A 19,974-nucleotide genomic window follows, 5' to 3' on the forward strand; every position below is an offset into this window, starting at 1 on the left:
AACCACAGAGACTTCAGCGTCACTTTGCTCCTCTTCCTCACTGATATACCACAGTAACACCTCTTCTTCACCTCTGTGAGGATTCAACCTGGCCCTGAAGGTCTGCACTGAAACACTGAACAACGGTTCAGAACACCACGAAACACACAGACGAGCGTCTATGAGAACATTCAGGAATCATTCTGCAGGTTGAACTGAGAGCAGGAGGCAAACATCATCATCATCATCATCATCATCATCATCAGTCAGCTGTGCATGTGGCAGCAGGTCAGGACTCTCACATCAAACTGCTTCCTGTCAGAAGCTGCTACAACAAAACCAATAAAACTACAATTGTAGTTCATTTCCGCCGAATCACACCGAGCATGTCGGCGGGCAGAAACCAGAGAAGAAGCCGCAGCTCGAAGGCTTCATGTCCGCTGGTCTGCCGCCGCGGCCTCGGTAATACCTGTTGCAGAGTTATGAAAGTGAATCCAAATCTGCTTTGAACTCGGAAATTAGGATTAAATGTCCAATAAGTTCCCTTTCCCGTCAGCTTTGGATCATTGTGTGAAGTTACACTCAGAATCTGTAACTTCCGTCTTTGTGACGCAACAATCTTCACACCAAACTCTGTTGAGAAATCTGTCAGTTTAACGCTTCAGTTACTGAGACTCACTGTGGGCAATAATAAACGACTGAAGAGTTCAGGTTCATGATCAGGATTAGTACCGTTCTTTAACAGGCAGGGAGCCTGACACCAGACTCCGTTTAAAAATCCGTGAATTTAAAGTTTCCGCCTTATCCGCCGACTATAATAGCTGCTAAAAGGCAACCGAAGGCCCTGATCACATCGCTAGGCAGCTCTCCTCACTTCGGCACAAAAGTAACCGGACTGAGAAGCTAAATTTGGTGTTTGAGTAGAGCTTTTCTTGCACAACAGACTTCAATGTTACACCCAAAACCTGCCTCCGCCAGACCAGCTGAACCGTCTGCGGCTGCGCCTCAAAGTTAACTGAAGTTGATGTTGACATGAACAAAGTGCTGTTCGGATCAATAATCGATCTGTTTAACTGCAGACAGTCATGATGTGTGATATCTTCCACTCGCCAACTGAGCTTCACAAAACCAGATCTTCCGCTGCTTCCCAAGCAGCGCAAGATCTCCGCCATCTGCCGGGGTCTGAACCGCGGACAGGAGCTCACCTGGTCCGCTACATCCTCCGCCCGGCTCATCAGGTCTCCGTGTCCCATCTCTCCCTCCGCTGTAAAGGCACTTCAGTCCGGAGAAACGGCTCCAGGCTCACATTCAAGTCCGGTGAGAAGAGTCCCGATCCGGCCCGCCGTCAGTCGGCTGTGCTGATGATGATGATGCTCCGCCGCTGCCTCCAATCCTCTGCGGGGAGGCAGCACAGCGCCCCCTGTGGACGCACAGGGTGAAGCATGCCACGTGGACTGAGTGTGTCTGAGAAGAACTACGACACATTTTAATGAGTCGAGTTTAACAAATAAATCAAGAATTAAAGTTATGACCGTTTGTGAGGACAAACAAAACACACACACACACACACACACACACACACACACGTCCAGTTTCTCTCATGAGTCAGTTTTCGGTTTTCTGTCACAGATCAATAAAATCTGTTCAGGTTTTAAACTGCTGATCAGACAAAAGACGTGCAGACTGAAGGAAACTGCAGAGAACTGATGGATTTATTTATTCAGCAGACTGATTGGTGATAAAAACAACTTGTTAGCTGCAGCCTGTTTCTAACACACTGACATGAACTGTGTTTCGAGGGGCAGCTCGGGTTTTCTTATGGTCCTATTTTATACTTCCTGTTTTCATAAACTGGTTTGTAACACTGAACAAAAGTCAGGAACTTTCATCCGTTTTTAAGAAATAAAATTAAATGTGGTGGCACAGAAGACAAACTGATCAAAAAGCCACAGCAGGAAGTCACAAGCTCAATAATAATGGTGTTAATGTCAAATGATGAGATAAAACACAGAAAAACAGCAGACTGACCCATTACTTTTTAAAAATTATTTTTGTGGTTGCCTATTTGCACCACCACCCCCCCCCCCCCTTTGTGTGTTCTGAAGAGCTTCTGTAAGAGTAAATTTCTCCAGTGCCAGATGAATAAAGTCTTAACTAATACACACTGTAAAACTCTGATTGTGCTCAGGCTGCAGTTCATCTAACAGCCACCAGATGTCACTGATGGTCTAAACATCATCTGAATATTAGCCAATGAAAAACAGGACAGCTACTGAATGTACAGTTTTACTTTAATGTTTTAATTGTTTGTGTGGAAAAGGTCAGCTGTGATGTTAAAGTTCTGTGGAGAACAGGTGGAACATGAAAATACATCAGACAGCAGGAAGACGTCCTCATCAGTCCGTCACCTGGATACATAGATGCATTGTGGGATACGGTCTGAGCGGGTCAGGTCAGAGCAGATGTGTCCTCACCTTCACATCTCGTCTGTCGACTCTACAACACAAAACAGCATCCTCAGGTTGTGTGTGTGTGTGTGAGAGAGAGAGAGAGCAAGAGTGTGTGTGTGTGTTACCTGCAGGTTGAGGTAGAGTGTGTGTGTGTGTGTGTATGCGTGTGCGTGTGTGTGCGTTACCTGCAGGTTGAGGTAGTGTGTGTGTGTGTGTGTGCGCGTGTGTGTGCGTTACCTGCAGGTTGAGGTAGAGTGTGTGTGTGTGTGCGTGTGTGTGTGTGCGTTACCTGCAGGTTGAGGTAGTGTGTGTGTGTCCTGCAGTGTGTGTGTCGTGCTGTTGTCTCTCTGTAGAAGAACTTGTTACAGAGTTGACACAGAAAGCCAGAAACAGGAACCACAAAACTACTTCCTGCAGAGACACAGAGAGATTTATTGTTGTGATTGTTGTATTATTTATATTATATTTTCAATTTCAGTTTCTATTATTGATTATTGATATATCTGCCTTTGTTTCTATGACAGGTTTATTATGGTGGTGTAAATAAACAGGCTGAGACTTTATCACAAAACAGATTTAAATCTCAGCACCACAGGAAGATATCATAACAGTTACCATAGCAACCACTGGAACCTACCATAACAGTTACCATAGCAACCACTGGAACCTACCATGACAGTTACCATAGCAACCACAGGAACATACCATGACAGTTACCATAGCAACCACAGGAACCTACTATGACAGTTACCATAGCAACCACTGGAACCTACCATGACAGTTACCATAGCAACCACAGGAACCTACCATATGTGATGTTGGGGTCATATCCCTCTCTGTGTGTGTCAGCTGCCTGCAACACACACACACAAAGTTTTATCACGTGCATCATGTGACCTCTGACAGGCTCAGTGAACAATAACTCTTTGTTTGATGTTTTTGTGCACTAATGAATGACGACAGAGTAAAAACAACATTGTTTCAGTGATCCAGTGGTCCAGTGGTCCAGTGATCCAGTGGTCCAGTGGTCCAGTGATCCAGTGGAAGCTGCAGCTCAGAGCTCGACGTCTGGCGTCACGTGATTTGTCAGACCGGATGTGTGAAAAAGGCTGATTAGTCTCCTGAACGTTTGGTCGTACCTCCAACGATTCCTCCACTGATCCTTCTTTGCCTGCGCCACCCTCTTCCTCTTCATCAGCTACTTCTAGTTCTTCTTCCTCCTCCTCCTCATGCCGCTCCTCCTCTCCCTCAAAGCAGCCGACAGCATCCACTGTGATCAGCTCGTCCTCCTGAGCCTCCTGCAGGTGCACCTGGAAGGAGACAGACGGCGAATCAAACTCGTCCTGCGTGTGTGTCCTCAGTCTGTCATGTGACACACACATCACATGATATGATGCTACATGACACGCCCCCGTTGACCCCACCCTCAGAGCGGGAGGTGGGGCCTGCTGTGGCTCTGTTGCACCCCCCCTGCTGACCTGCTGCTTGTGCTCTGCAGACTTCATGTGCTCCACAAACTTCCTGGGGGTCCTGAAGTGACGTTTACAGACCGGACAGAAGGGACGACACAGCTGCTTACACACCTGGAGACAGACGCACGGACACAGAGCTGAGTCAGAAACCTGCTGCAGGTGTGTCCGGAGCAACGTGTCACATGTCCTCCACGTGATGCAGACACAGCCAGGCGCCTCACAAACCGTCTGACCAATCACAACCAGTGATGTTTGTGATGTCACTTTTTCTCACCTTGTGTTGTTTCGTCCGTCGATGGATGATGACATCGCCGCTGAAGTGAGTCTGACAGGTGTCGCACCAGCGCTGCGTGTCAGGCCAATGCCCCCTGGAGGACAAAGGTGGAACTGTCAGGACGACGCATGTGCACGTGTGTGTGTGTGTGTGTTCATACCTGTCCTGCTGTGTGTGTGTGTGTGTGTGTTCATACCTGTCCTGCTGTGTGTGTGTATTGAGGCAGATTGACTGTGTGATGTCCTTCAGTTTCCTCAGGTGTTCTGATCCGACCATGTGTTCCTGAAACACCTGAACACACAAACACACACAGAGATCAGACCACACGAGCAGGTGAGCAGGTGTCAGTGAGGACAACCTAAAGAAAAGGTCATGTGACTTCCTGATGTCAGAAATCAGAGCTACAGGTGAGTCTCTGCTCTGCAGGTAATACTAATATGAAGCCTGTTTGCAGCATCACTTCAGGAACCATGGCAACATGGAGGAAAAGGGTCACATGACCCACAGCTTCATTTTTGTATCCCCTTCCTGTCCTTTGGAAAGCTCGTATCTCCAGATGTGTTGAATGTTTGTGATAAACTGAAGGATGAAGTTTTCCTTCATGTCTTCTTCAGCTAAATAAACTGTTTAAAAGCCTCTTGGATCAGATGAAAATGCTTCGTCACAAAGCTGAAAACAGGCTGTTTTTCTGAGATACGAGGTTCTCACAGGACAAACACATGATGATCTTACAAACGTCAGATATGAGAAACACTGACAGCAACAGTTTACTGATACACCAACACTTTGACTGGAAGTACTTTAATAGTACTCAGGTACTTTTACTTCAGTCATGTTTTGGATGCAGGACTTGTACTTGCAGTGGAGTATTTTCAGTGTGGTTTTAGTACTTCTACCTCAGTAGAGGCTCTGAATACTTTCTGGTACTGAGAAGCTCCTCCAGCTAACGAGTAAACTGATTCCAGTACAGCAGAACAGAGATGAAGTACTACAGTATCACAGAACTGGAGAAGACTCAGGTGTGTCCATGTTGTTTCTCACCTGCAGAGAGCGACAGGTGAGGTTACAGACGTGACAGTGGAGTCCACCTGTCTGTCTGTCAGCTGTCCTGTCTGTCTGTCCAAACTCTCTGCTCTCACTGCTCTGCTGGATGGTGACCTTCAGAGACGCCACACTCTGCAGCTGAGACACACACACACACATGTGCATGCACACGCACACACACACACACACACACACACACACACGCGCACGCGATATTATTACAAACTTTATATTGATTGGTGAGGTCATAAACTGAGATGACATCACATTTCATCACCTCAGCTGCTCTGCTGTCCTCACTCCGCTCTGCTGACCCCAGCTGGTCTGGAGGAGGACCACCATCTGACCACACACACAATGAGGTCAAAGGTCAGCACCTACACTGAACAGCTTTGAGCTGATGGGACACAAACCAAACTGCCGAACATTTCTTATTGATGACTGAATCCTTAGTGAAGCAGGCGCTCTCACACACACACACACACGCACACACACACACACACACACACACACCTTGTGCGCAGCAGCTCTCACTTCCTGGTTGACCACATGACCCCGGGACTCGCTCTCTATTGGCCGGACCAGCAGCCTCCTCAGTTCTGTGGAAACAGATCGATTTGTTAGTTCTTCTCGTCACTCTGAGGTTTGGCGACGATGTTAATACTTCAGTTACATTTTTGGACATCAAGTAACTACATTTACTCAAGTACTGCTTTACGGTACTTTACTTGAGTATTTCCATATTCCGCTGATGCCTCCTTGTACTCAGCAGAAAATAAAGTCATTAAAATGAGCTCCACCTTACAGCATTAAAGTGATGAACACACGAATACACTAATAATTATAATACTATATATATATATATATATGTGTGTGTGTACAAGATGTACAAGAGGCATCACTGTGGAAAAAATATTACAAATATATTTTTTTATATACATATATACACACACAGATATATATACATACATACAAATATATATATACAGTATATACATACATACATATATATGTATATAAAAAAAAGCTGAGTAATATTTGTACATCGTCTTATTATCTTCATGACACTTGTGTCATTTCCAATCAAGTCAAAGTTTGCCTGGGTCTATGAATAATTTTGGGCTATATATATATGTATATATCTGAAATGAGCTGTCCTGCATAATACGTAGTTTGATACTAACAGTTCTGTACTTTTACTTTTAGAAAAATTTTATATGCAGGATTTTTACTTATAGATCAGAGCTTTTCTTCTAACGTTAAACTGTGATTTTCAGTTTTTAGACCAAACATTGAGTCGAGCATCTGAGACAATAATTATCAGACTGATTGATGATGAAAATAATTATTGATCCAGAGGCAGCCGAGATCTGAAGCACAGCAAAGATAATAGAAAGATAATAAATGCTGCAGCCTCTAGAGGGCGCTGGCAGCTCTGTGCTTCTGGATGCAGACATGTAAACTTCCAAACTCAGCTCTGACCCACCTGTCCAGTCTCGCCCTCTTTGTCTCCGTCTCTCCTGAACCTCCGTCAGCTCCTGGGTCTCCTCTCTCTTCTTCTGTGGTGGTGGAGCTACAACACAGCCGGTTGTCAGTGCTTCCTGTCCCTGAACCCGCCCACTTCCTGCCTGAAACCTGACAAAGAAACAAAAACCACACAGTGAGCTGGATCCGTGACAGCAGACCAACAGCAGCGAGGGCGAGTTGCTTTAGTCCACCTGGTGAGTCACAGGCTGTCTCGGCTGTGAGAGGCCGACAGGGAATCGAACCCGCGTCACCCCGTTCATCACAGCAGGTACAAAACACCTGCAGAGAGAAAAGAGACGAGTGAAGAGCGGTATGTTCAGTGTATCAATGAACTGTTCCTACAGTGGAAGAAGGACTGTATAGAAATACTCTGTTTCAAGTAAAAGTACTGCATTTAAGCAAAAGTACACAAGTATTAACATCAAAATATATTTCAAAGTACTCATTATGCCGAACAGCTCATTTCAGATGAACATAAATGATGTTATTGGATTCTAATTATTGATCCATTCATGTGTTCATTGTGTTAATGCTGCAGCTGATGAAGGTGGAGCTTTAATGTGATCATTGAGGGAGCGAAAGAAAAACAAAAAGGTTCTTTAATCTGCCGACCTGCCGACCGTTCAAGCTGGTTAGAGAACTCTCGTCTATTGTTATTGTGGCCGCTTACATCCCACCGCGGGCTAATGCTAAGTTAGCATTAGAGGAGCTGTACTGCCTGATCAGCGGGCAGATGAACGACAACCCGGAGGCGGCCGTGATTGTGGCGGGGGACTTTAATCACGTTGAACTGAAGGCGGTGTTTCCCAAATTTCATAAGTACATAAAGTTTCCTACCAGAGACAGTAACATTTTGGATCAAGTTTACTGCAACATCCCTGCTGCTTACAAGGCTGTAGCAGCTCCACACCTGGGCATGTCAGACCACATCTCCGTGAAACTCATTCCTGCCTACAAGCCTCTGGCCTGCAGAACAAAGCCGACCACCAGGACAGTACAGATATGGACTGAGGAGGCCTCCTCTGCACTTCAGGACTGCTTCGAACTGACAGACTGGACTGTGTTCAGAGAAGAGGCAGACCTTGAGGAGTACACATCATCTGTATTGTCTTATGTTCAGTTCTGCACTGATGCTGTCCTCCCTGTCAAGACCATCACAGTGTTTCCCAACCAGAAACCATGGCTGGACAGCACAGTGCGGTCCCTGCTGAAAGCCCGGGATACTGCCTACAGATCTGGAGACAGGCTGGCTTATAGCAGGGCTCGAGCAGAGCTGAAGAAAGGAATCAAGCAGGCCAAGCTCCAGTACAAAAACAAAATTGAAGATCACTTCAAGAACAACAACCCACAGAGCATGTGGAGAGGCATCAGAACCATAATGGACTACAAGCCGAACACTCAGCTCACCAGCCACGACCCCGCCCTGCCTGACACCTTGAACAGCTTCTTTGCTCGCTTCGACACATCAGGCAGCAGAGAAGTCACACACCTACCCCGGCTGGAGGAGCAGCACCAGCCCCTCGTCCTGCAGCAGCACCAGGTGTCATCCACCCTGAGGAGGATCAACACCCGCAGAGCTGCAGGACCGGATAAGGTGTCAGGCCAGACTTTGAGGACATGCGCTGACCAGCTAGCAGGAGTGTTCCTGGACATCTTCAACCTGTCCCTGCAGCTGTCCACGGTTCCTGAGTGCCTCAAGTCCTCCACCATCATTCCGGTACTGAAGAAGACATCCATCACCTGCCTGAATGACTACCGGCCTGTTGCTCTGACCCCGGTAATCATGAAGTGCTTTGAGCGGATTATTCTCAGGTACATCAGAGACTTCATCCCCTCGGACCTAGACAGCCTTCAGTTTGCTTACAGAGGGAATCGGTCCACAGAGGATGCTGTCTCCATCACCCTGCACACAGCCCTGACCCACCTGCAGCAGCCCAACACCTACGTCAGGATGCTATTTGTAGACTTTAGCTCAGCTTTTAACACCGTCATCCCAGACAAGCTGGCGCTGAAGCTACACACGGTGGGTCTGCCTGCGTCTCTGTGCCACTGGATCAGAGACTTCCTCACCAACAGGCCTCAGGTGGTGAGAATAGGGAACATCACATCATCCCCTCTGGTCCTCAGCACGGGCACGCCACAGGGTTGTGTGCTCAGCCCAGCCCTCTTCACCCTGTTTACTCACGACTGTGCTGCCATCCACCCCACCAACACAGTCGTGAAGTTTGCGGACGACACTACAGTAGTGGGTCTCATCTCAGATAACAACGAGACCCACTACAGAGAGGAGATACACCAGCTCACCCAGTGGTGTTCAGCCAACAACCTGGTGCTGAACACAGGGAAAACCAAGGAGGTCATTGTGGACTTCAGGAGGTCCAGGAAGACGGATCACGCCCCCCTCCTCATGGACGGAGAAGTGGTGGAGCGTGTGGACGACATCAGGTTCCTGGGCCTCCACATCACATCTGACCTCTCCTGGTCCATGAACACCTCCCGCCTGGTGAAGAAGGCACAACAAAGGCTCTTCTTCCTCAGGACACTGAAACGGGCTGGACTCTCCTCTCGGTTGCTCGTTAACTTCTACAGGGCCACAATTGAAAGCATCCTCTGCCTCAGTGTGACAGTGTGGTATGGCAGCTGCACGGCACAGGAGAGGAAACAACTGGCACGGGTGGTTAAAACTGCACAGGGCATCGTGGGCTGCCCCCTCCCTGACCTAGACTCTATATATGAAGGTCGGGTCAGAAAGAGGGCGAGATCCATCGCCACGGACCCCAGCCACCCGGGCCACAGACTGTTTGTACCGCTTCCATCAGGAAAGCGGTACAGGAACATCCGCACCACCACTAACAGACTGAGGGACAGCTTCTTCCCCAGAGCTGTTAGAGCTATCACCCCCAGCAGCCCCCCACTGCAGTGAGAGACTGTGTGAACTGTGAACACTGCACACCGCACTTTACACCTACACCTACACCTACACCTCTACCTCCACCTGCACCTTCTGTGTACTTGACTTTTATGTACACACATATACTATAATTATATACATTTTAGTATATCAGCACATTTCAGTTTCATTGGCATATTTTATTCTGTCGGAACATTTCACTGTGTATATTTTATATTTTATTCTGCTTGTATATTTTATTCTGTTTGCACATTTCACTTCCATATTTTATTGTTTATTGTTTAGTATATTTTATTGCCTAAGTATATTTTCATTCTGTTATATTTTTAATTGCTTCACGAATATTTTTTTTTATTGCATGTTGGTTTATTTTATTTTATTGTAGTTATCTTAATTTTATTCACTCTTTCTAGTCTTATCTTTCTTACCATCTAACATGGGGGTTGCAATGAAAATTTCATTGACATGTGCAATGACAATAAAGACTCTTGAATCTTAAAACATCATCATTTATTAGATTATTACATTTTGTATTAATTATCTGAATCTGTAAAGTAAATAAATGTAATGTTTATATTTTAGCCCATCAGTTCAGTCGCCATTAATCAGCTGATCGCTTCTCCGCTAATCAATTGTTTTGACTGTAAAATGTCAAATTTATGACTTTCAATCAGTTTCTCAGGAAGTTTTTTTTTTTACTGTCAGTGTCTGACCTGAACCGTCTACAAGAGGACAACAGCAGAAACCAGTGACCAGCCCCCCTTAATAAACCGGTGACCTGCCCCCCCTTCATAAATCAGTGCCCAGCCGCTGTGACCGCCCCTCACCTGTCTGTTCTCCGTGGCTGTTTGACCATGCTGAAGCCTGGCTCAGATGACCTTTGACCTCCCTGCACCAACACTCACCTGCACTCATGGAAAAGAGAGAGAGTAAAGAAACAACGTTTGAAAAAAGGAAGATTTTCTTTTCTTTTGATTAAATCTCCATAAAAGACAAACTACCTAAACTGCATGTCTGTCAAAAAGAAAAAAGAAAACAGGATTAACTTCTACCAGCGGACATCCTGACCTGACTCACACAAACAAGCGACGTGGAAAAGGTACAAGGTTAAAGTAAACCTATTAAAAGTGCTCGGTGCTTAATATATAACCCGAATTGTAACCTGGCTTCTGTCGGTTCCTGTCATGTCTTTATTCATTCAATATAAAGGACGATACTCAGCTGATACGCAGAAAGAAGTTTAATTTGGAAATTTTTAATACAAATCTCGCACAATCTGTGGTTCGGCTAACGTTAACAGGACAAAGCGACTTCTCCAGACAAATAGACTTAACTGCAGTGTTTTATCTGTCTTTGCTGCCGTATCAGAGTTTTTAGCAGACTAACGACATGAAATTTAACTTCATTACAGTCTAATTTAGCTCCACTTACCGCTCAGCGATGGCTAAAGCTAGCTTAGCTCGGCGACATGTAAACAGACTGACTCACTGTTTGGCTCTGGGCTGCTGTCGCCCCCTGCTGGTCGGGAGGAAGAACTGTGGCCTTCTTCCTCTTCTTCTTCTTCTTAGTACAAAGAAACACTTGAGACACCGATGAGCCTGTTGTGTGTCACTGTCAGTGCTGAATAAGTCAAAGTTCCAGTACATTAACATAAATATACTCCATTACAGGTAAAGTCCCACATTCCTGCAAAATCCAACCTAAGTTAAAGTTAAACAGTATTACCAGCTTCAAGCAGTAAAAGTACAGCAGTACTGTTGTAAACATGTAAACAATGTTTACCTGTGGTCCCTGTCAAATAAGCCAGTAAATAATTCAGTTCTGTTGTGTGTTTCCAGGCTTCAGGGGAGAGCTGTGATTGGCTGATGAGGTCTGGAAGTTATTTCCAGGTTGCAGTGAGTCTGCTGGTATTTCCTGGATTCACTCAGCAGACGAGGAGCTGCAGCACTGTGACGACGTGGTTCAGACAGACGAAGCACAGGGACGGAGCACCAGGGCCCCAAAGTGAAGGGGGGCCTAAAAAACTGCAACTAAAACTCTGTTTTTGTTGAATTTTTACCTCATCAGCAGAAACTGTGACTGCTGCCTGTAACTGAACCAACAGGGTCCTTCAGGTCTGTAAGCCAATGAGAAGACAGAACAGACACACACACACACACACACACACACACACACACACACACTGTGTCTGTGCTGCTAATGTGTTTTCAATGAGGATGTTAAACACACAGCTATGGTTGAAATAAACAGCTGTTACCTGATCTGTTTTGACTGTAAAGCACACACACACACACACACACACACACGCACACACACACACACACACACACACACAGGGTGTCTGTTAGTGATTTGCGTCTGTCGTTCAGACAGTTCAGTAGAATCTGTTTTTCATTCTGGGTGGAAAAAGTTTTCTCAGTAAAGAAAAAGTTCTGCTGAATCCACCACATGGCCAAAAGTGAGTGGACGGCTGAACGCTGTTTGCACAGCGGCTCGTTATTAGAAACAAACTCTGAGCGTGTGTGCACGGTTTCCTGTCTGAGCCAGAGACAGACTGAGTGAACGAGCGATGACATCATGAATTAGGAGACTAACCGTCACTCGTCTCTTCAGTGAAGAGCGATGATGAGGAGGCTGTAACCTTCCTCACGTGAACACATGAAACCCACAGAGTGTTTCACCTTTGACTGCAGCTCTGTTCATGAAGTCATGTCGTTGTGTCTCTTCTTCTGTGGTGGTTTAATGGGACCGACTGGAGGATTAGCGCCACCTGTTGTTTGTGGCTGCTAGCTGCAGCTGTCTCAGCTCACACACCAACGCTTGATGTGATGCTGCCTGTTTATGGCACCGTGTGAGACAGTCTGTCTCCTGTCCGACCCTCTGTGTTACGTCTTTTCCTTTCATACTGTACATAGGAAACCTTATTTTAGCTTTTTTTGCAGTTGTAATTTATTGCTCCTTTTGTTCTTATTTGCACCTCCATTTGCTGTTTGCACTGCCCCGTCTGTTCTGAAGATCTTCTGTAAGAATGAATGTCTCCATTGTGAGATCAATAAAGTCTGATCTGTCTATCTAAAACAGGTTTTAATCTCAGTCTGACTTGCTCATGAAATACAGGTCACAGCAGGAGGAGAACCAAGCATTCAGTCTTCACTTCTTCTCAGGCCCACAGCAGCCGAACAGTCCCGTGAACTGAAACCCACTCAGATGATTTTTATCTGGTGTGTGATCTGGATCCAGACTGTCAATAACACAGAGATTTTCCACAGTTTAAACTCAGCTGGGACGCGTTGAGTAGCTGGAAAACACATTGAAATGCGTCCGTTTGAAAGCAGCAGGAGCTCAGCTGCTGCGTTTCCTTTGGCTAATAGATTCACCATGTTTGTTCAGTTCCTCTGAATGGAAACTCAGACCGAGGACTTCATGTCTGCTGCTGGTCTCAGTGGAGTTTTGACTTCCTGTGGTCTGAGTCTGTCTCAGTCCGGATGGTTTCAGGAAGTCCCGCTGTCAGATCATGTTTATTTTCTACACAATGTGATTTGATTGTGAGTCAGTTCAGTCCAGCAGACTGAGGGTCAGTGTGGATTCATTCTCTGTGGGGGACTGTGGGGGTCTTGTAGGATCCACTGTTCCTGGACTGAGGTCAGGATATCTGGATCTCAGCTGTGGCTCAGGGTGGCTCTAAGATGGCAAAGTCTGCCGGTCCACCACTTTGGTTGAAATTCTGTAGAGATTCATGGTTCTAGAGCAGCCATGTCCAAACTATTCCATAAAGAGCCGTGTGGCTGCAGGTTTTCATTCCAACCAAGGAGGAGCACACCAGGCTGGACTCATTTAATCAGCTGATCTCCCTTTTCAGCTGATAACTAAGTGATCCCTTGATGTTGATTGGTTGGCCTGGTGTGCTCCTCCTTGGTTGGAACGAAAACTTGCAGCCACACGGCCCTTTATGGAACCGGTTTGAGATGCCTGTTCTAGAGGATCAACTCTACCGACTGTGGTGATCCTCTGACTTTTAATCCAGCACCATCAGGTCAACATGTAAATGCAGTCCAAGAACAACCTCAATCTCTGCACACTAAAGCCAGTCATGGAGTTCCGCAGGGCTCTGTGCTTGGACCAATCCTATTCACCCTATATATGCTTCCTTTAGGAAACATTATGAGGAAACATTCCATAACCTTCTATTGCGATGCAGATGATACTCAGCTATATTTATCAATGAAGCTGATGAAACCAAAACTAAACGACCTGATGATCCAGCACCTCTCTATGGAAGAGGCTAATGTGAGCGAGACCTGCTGCTGCTGAGCAGAGGTTTAAAGTGTCCAGCGAGAGCCAATCAGGCTCAGAGAAACTGCTGCTCAATTGTTTACTGCTGCAGCATCAATGAAGCAGCATCATGTTCAACGCACGCACGCACGCACGCACGCACACACGCACGCACGCACACACACACGCACACACACACACACACAGCCACAGCTTCAACACTCTGCCTTCTCCTCACACAGTAATGTATGTGCGATTCCATGCATCTGATTGGCTGCTGCTGAGTGTCGGGGTTGACGTCACAGCAGGAGCTGATCCAGGTTCAGGAGGGGGAGGCTGCGTCTCAGCGTTTCATTCGTTCGTTTGTGATGAGGTGATGAAGGAGCTCAGAGAAGGAACACAAACACTGGTTTGTCACGTTTACATTTATTTGTACGATAAAGTTATTTTGACACGGACGGCTGAGCCTCGGAGCCGCAGCTCGGCGGGATGTCCGACAATGTGAGGGTACACTGAGAATAATAGAGAGTCTCTGAACTGTCCATCACCTGAGTGTCAAACGATGTCTCTGCTGCTCAGCGCTGATGTCAGCTTGACAGAAGGGACGCCAGGTGACAGGAAGTGACATCGCACTCAGGTCAGTAGAAGTCCTGGTCGTAGTCTGTGGCATCCATCAACTGCTTCATCTTTGACACACTATTGGCCAGGTAGGACGACAGCTCCTCTGACAGACAGTGAGACAGACAGGTGTGCCGTTAATTTCATACCAAATGTATCGCCAACGACCTTCGATTCCATGACGAAGGTGAAACTGACTTCATTAAACAGTAACTGGGACTAAATCTCAAGACAATATTGTTGATGAAATAAAATAAAAAATAAGTAAAACTTTGTTTTCATTCAAATCTCCTTCCTGTCATTGGGCGGCTGCAGGTTTCTCGCAGTGCTAGCAAGGCTAATGCCTGCTGCTAGCTTAACTAGCTCTAAGTGGAAAAATACATGATGTCAGCAGCAGCACCTGCTCAGAAATAAAACATCAAGACTCGCTTCAAATATAAAAACAGACTTTTTCTAACGTTTCTGTCCACAGAGAAAACAGCTGAAAGGAAACCAGAAACCTGAAGAGTCGAGATGGACCCCCGACGAAACTGAGCCGCCGTTAGCGATGACACGTTTAATGACGTTACTTCTTAGTTTATATTCAGCTGGTTACAAAAGGCAGACACGTAACGTTATGTGTTACCATGTGTCACACTGCTGCATACAAGCACATCCAGCCGAGAACTGTACTCAATTAACAATCTGAGGTACTTCTGACTGTTTTCATGCTACTTTCTTTGACTTCTCAGAGGCGTGTTTGAGGATTCTCATGTTCACTCTCAGCCTGAACTCAAAAGCATCAAATCTTATTTGAAAGAAGTTTTCTGACGCTTTGACCGAAGATTTTTGTTAACTAATCTCGATGACTCAAACGTGTTTTCATCGACGAAAATTAGACTCAAATATTCATGTTTTCTTTCACTTTGACGACACTAAAGTTTTCAGAGTTTTCTTCACTGAATAAAAATAAACTAAAAGTAGAAAGTTGATTAAAATATGTCTAAAACTGAGACTAAATCTAAAAATGGCTGATCAACAGGTGTAGTCATCTCTCTGTCTCACCTGCTCCCAGTACTCCCAGTACAGCAGTGGCGGACACCGACCCCAGGTTGTTTCGAGCAATGCAACGATAGGTTCCTGAGTCCTCTGGTCCCGCCCCCTCAATCTGCAGCCAACTGGAGAGCTCAAATTTCAGAGGACCGCCCCGAGACTGCGGAGACAGAAAACCACGGTAAATCACCTGGAAGGTGGAGTTTTTAAATGTTTTGCCTCCGGTCTGTGAGCCGCACCTGGACCGAGATGTGGGGGTCGTCCCCGGGCAGGACGACGTCTCGTCCCTCCTTCCTCCACTCGACCAGAGCCATCGGAAACGCAAAGACCTCACAGAGGAAGACCAGACTGCTGCCGGTCCCATTCACCTGACTGTGAGGAGGAACCTTAATGATGGGAGCTGACAGACAGAGAGACAGACAGACAGAGAGACAGACAGTGAGACAGACAGACAGACAGACAGACAGAGAGACAGACAGACAGACAGAGAGACAGTGAGACAGACAGAGACAGACAGAGAGACAGACAGTGAGACAGACAGACAGAGAGAAAGACAGAGAGAGAGACAGACAGAGAGACAGTGAGACAGACAGACAGACAGTGAGACAGACAGACAGGCAGGCAGACAGACAGACAGTGAGACAGACAGACAGACAGTGAGACAGACAAACAGTGAGACAGACAGACAGACAGACAGGCAAAAAAAGCAGACAGACTACACAGAGTCCCCTATGTGAGCTGGTGCTGAGACTAACTGTCCCCTGTCAGTCTCTGAGTCCATGTGATGAACCAGGACAGAAGAAACTAAAGGCCAAAGTAGATCTGAATGTGGAGTCAGAAGACCTCCCTACTGTCAGAGACACAAAGCAGAGACGGCTCCTCATCAGGTCCAGGCTCAGGGACAGACGGTGTGGACATTTCTCGATTCTAAGAAGCATCTCAGATTCAGCACCGATGCAGATCGTTGTCGGGGGTCTGCAGCCTTCTCATGCTGATTGTGGATTTTCTGGGCTCGGCCGGACGACGGGGTTGTAAAGTCAGAACCTGAAGCTACGGCGCTCTCTTGCAATGCATTATGGGCCGACATTCGGCCGACATTACTTTTATTTGTTGGGAGATACGGTGGAGGGACGGAGGCACCGACTGATGAACTGCCCCCAGTTCTCTGAAAGCATGTGAGCACATTAGAACTGGACAAGATGCCGGCTGTGTGTAACGTCTGCCTCCCCCACGTTAGCCGTTCTCAGGCCCTGGGGGTACAGATCTCACCTGTCTGGGAACCCCTCAGGATCCTCCAGGAGGAGCTGGAAGGAGGATGTCTGGAAAACCTCTGCCGCCACCACGACCTGATCACAGATAAGCTGAAGGATGGTTGACTTAGTCCAGTGGTTCCCATCCTGGGGGGTCTGGCCCCTCTAAAGGGTCATCGAATAAATCTGAGGGGTCATTACTACCAACATCTGAGTGCAGTGAAGTAACCAGAACATCTGATCTCTGAGGTGGTGGAGTCGAGTGACTGTCCACCTGCCGCTCTCTGTACTCGTCCGCTCGTGTAAAATGTGGATTTATTTTGGAAAACAGCTTCAGATACTGACACACTGTTGTATTTGGAAACTTGTTCTTTCTTTCTGCTCACGGTTTAAATGTCAGAAGGTTTTCTCTCTCTGCTTTTCTTCACATCCTGAGAACCGAAGGGTTTGTTCAGCTGGAGGGAAAAACCAGCAGAGAAACACATGAAACTGGTTCCTCACCATAAATCTGCCATCTGCCTTTTGTTTAGCTCGTTCTCGACAAACCGTCAGCGAACAGTGAAAAAACTCCAACTGCCAACACAGTGGAGGATGAGACCGGAGGACGAGACCGGAGCATGAGGCCGGAGGACGAGACTGGAGACCGGAGGACGAGACCGGACCACGAGATCGGAGGACCAGGCCGGAGCACGAGACCGGAGGACGAGCCGGAGGACGAGGCCGGAGGATGAGACCGGAGCATGAGGCCGGAGGACGAGACTGGAGACCGGAGGACGAGACCGGACCACGAGACCGGAGGACGAGGCGGAGGACGAGGCCGGAGCACGAGACCGGAGGACGAGGCCGGAGGACGAGACCGGAGGACGAGGCCAGCTCTGAGCTACTACTGCCAATAATCAATCATTATTATTATTGATTATAACTCATGTTAAGGGACTGAATGTGGATCCATGTAGCCTGGATCCACATTCAGTCCCTCCGTCAGACTGTACCCCTCTGATGTGAAGATATTATTATAACAATAACCTCCAAACCTCCAGATCCACCACTGCTGGACAAAACACACTGTCCATATTTTTCTACTGCACATAAGATACCTTATTTACTTTATTTCTTTATTTTTTATTTTTTTTTTTTTTTTTACATTTTTGAAAATTGTTTTTGTGGTTAAAAAAATGCACAGTTGTAATTTATTGTTCTTATCTGCACCCCCCCCCCACAGTGTGTTCATTGTGAGATCAATAAAGCCCAGTCTAATCTAATTTAATTAAACTACATCAGACACACACACACACATGCACGCGCACACACACACTGATCAGATGTGCTGATATTTCACCTGCATGATGATCAGCGACAGACAGACAGACAGACAGGTAGGTTACACAGATTGACAGACAGGTGTGCAGACAGACAGACGGACAGAGAGGACAGGTACACAGCCAGGTGTCCTACCGGTCTTGCAGGGCCCCCTTCCCCTGGTCTTCAGTTCTGGTTTGGAGAACGCGGCCTCTCTGAACTGACACATGTTCATGTATGTGACTCCATCAGTGCCACACACCGCCTCCTGCTCCTCACACACACACACCTCCTCCTCTTCATCCTCCTCGCCCCCTCCACCTCCTCCTGCGGGCCGCGGGTCCGCCAGACACCGCAGCCCGGTCCCGCAGAGCCCGTAGTAGACGCTGCGGTCCCCGGGGTCGCAGGCTTGGCCCTCCAGGTTTCCGCACTCCTTACAGCAACCGCACAAGTCCAGCACCACGCCGGCCCGGCAGCCGCGGTTCTCCGGGCACAGGTCCGGCTCACAGGTCCCGCAGCCCTCGGTCCCGTTCCCGATGCGACCCCCGCCGCCTCCCAGTTCCTCATCCAGCAAGTCGTAGTCCAGCGGCGGGTCGGTGTTGAGGTCGAGCTGCGGGTTGGGGCGGGACCGGCATGTGTGGAGGTTTAAACAGAGACTCAAGAGAACTAGTCCTCTCATCCCCGGCATTTTAACCCGATCTGGTCCTGCTTGGCTCCAGACACAGTCACCGGGACCGGACAGGTGAAGCCGGGTCGGTCCGGGTCTTTCTCCGGTTCAACGCGACAGAAGAACCCAGAAGCAGAGCCGCAAATCTGAGTGTAAAACCCGACAATCACATTCCCGTCCGACCCAAACACCGACCGAGAAAAAGAGCAGAAAACACGAGAAAACACGAAAGAAACCGAAGAAAGTTAAAGAAAAGTCAAAGTTCCGGAAACAGAATCCAGCTTCTATCAAACAGACAGAACCGGTTTATCTGAAACGGTTTGGATCAGTGTGAACGTTTGAACAGCTGAGAGGCTCGCGCTGCTTCACCACACACACACACACACGCAGTACGAGACGACAGTCAAGGCTGTCATAATAAAACTTTACACATCCGGTCAAATCCTTCAAAATAAATAAAAATAAAAATAAACGTGTTTTTCGGTAGGACAGGAGTCTCCCAGCAGGTCCACATTTTATGAATTCAGTGTGACAACAGTCCTGACATACAGTATTTCTTTCTGTGGCTGTTGGTTGTGGTCTGGTTGAGATCTTTCATACGACCCTGATTCCATCCAATAGAACCAGAATCAGTCACTACAGATAAACCGTGTTTACAGTTTACGAGACAGTTTTAGTCCCTGACTGTTGTCTTATCGATAGCAATGAAGTGTATCTATATCCCCAGTTTCCTGTTGTGCCACCATAGAGTCAAATCCAGCCCAGGATGAGGACCTGGAAGACGCTCAGGCTGGATGACCCGCTGTGAAGGGAACGAACGTTGTGGCTTTAAATCAAAGTTGTACTCTGTTCAGAGTTACTCACAACAGAAAGTTGTACAGCAGAATTAATCACTGCGCTAAGATGAGATTAGAAAAAGTGATATATTTGGTCCTAAAGTTTGGGTGAGAGAGTGACGACTAGCTGGCCAGTCGGTGAAGTGCTGAAGCTAATTAACCACCAACTTGCTAGCCAGCTGGGCTAGCATGAGCTCTGATTCTGTTTATTCTGTGCTGTTCTGTTTACTCCCCACCTGCATTATATTCACCATTTTACATCATTTCATTTATTAAATGTTATTGAGGGAGAAAAACAGCTCTCCAGGCTAGCAATATGCTAATGGACAGTTAGTTGTCAAAT

At 47.0% G+C, this 19,974-nt stretch overlaps 3 protein-coding genes and 1 long non-coding RNA gene across 4 annotated transcripts in view; 1 reads left to right on the plus strand and 3 right to left on the minus strand.

Annotated features, from left to right (window-relative positions):
- surf4l (surfeit 4, like) overlaps positions 1-1,366 on the minus strand; it is a 5,931-nt gene extending 4,565 nt beyond the window's left edge. Inside the window, exon 1 of the mRNA XM_041936937.1 lies at positions 1,185-1,366. Within this exon, the coding sequence (XP_041792871.1) occupies positions 1,185-1,232 (48 nt within the window). The 5' untranslated portion in view covers positions 1,233-1,366. The remainder of the gene's footprint in view (positions 1-1,184) is intronic.
- Positions 1,367-2,081: 715 nt separating this feature from the next.
- On the minus strand, positions 2,082-11,141 carry ciz1b (cdkn1a interacting zinc finger protein 1b). The gene is made up of 14 exons (XM_041937748.1): positions 11,089-11,141; positions 10,485-10,562; positions 6,938-7,025; positions 6,706-6,854; positions 5,733-5,818; positions 5,497-5,561; positions 5,217-5,357; positions 4,372-4,466; positions 4,176-4,269; positions 3,908-4,012; positions 3,569-3,739; positions 3,237-3,282; positions 2,719-2,840; positions 2,082-2,475 (listed from the first exon to the last, which is right to left on the minus strand). The coding sequence occupies exons 2-14, from the start codon at positions 10,511-10,513 to the stop codon at positions 2,428-2,430; spliced, it is 1,239 nt and encodes a 412-aa protein (XP_041793682.1). The 5' UTR covers positions 10,514-10,562; positions 11,089-11,141; the 3' UTR covers positions 2,082-2,427.
- LOC121607076 lies at positions 6,907-11,615 on the plus strand. The gene is made up of 3 exons (XR_006006858.1): positions 6,907-7,014; positions 10,363-10,756; positions 11,496-11,615. It is a non-coding gene; the product is annotated as an uncharacterized LOC121607076 (long non-coding RNA).
- A 2,772-nt stretch (positions 11,616-14,387) lies between these two features.
- On the minus strand, positions 14,388-19,146 carry LOC121607147 (kazal-type serine protease inhibitor domain-containing protein 1-like). Its single transcript, XM_041937839.1, has 4 exons — positions 18,285-19,146; positions 15,819-15,979; positions 15,592-15,739; positions 14,388-14,653 (listed from the first exon to the last, which is right to left on the minus strand). Exons 1-4 carry the CDS (start codon positions 18,814-18,816, stop codon positions 14,568-14,570), a joined length of 927 nt encoding a protein of 308 aa, XP_041793773.1. The 5' UTR covers positions 18,817-19,146; the 3' UTR covers positions 14,388-14,567.
- Between the last annotated feature and the right edge of the window lie 828 nt (positions 19,147-19,974).

Source organism: Chelmon rostratus, chromosome 5 (genome assembly GCF_017976325.1).
Source record: "Chelmon rostratus isolate fCheRos1 chromosome 5, fCheRos1.pri, whole genome shotgun sequence".
NCBI classification, from domain to species: domain Eukaryota; kingdom Metazoa; phylum Chordata; class Actinopteri; order Chaetodontiformes; family Chaetodontidae; genus Chelmon; species Chelmon rostratus.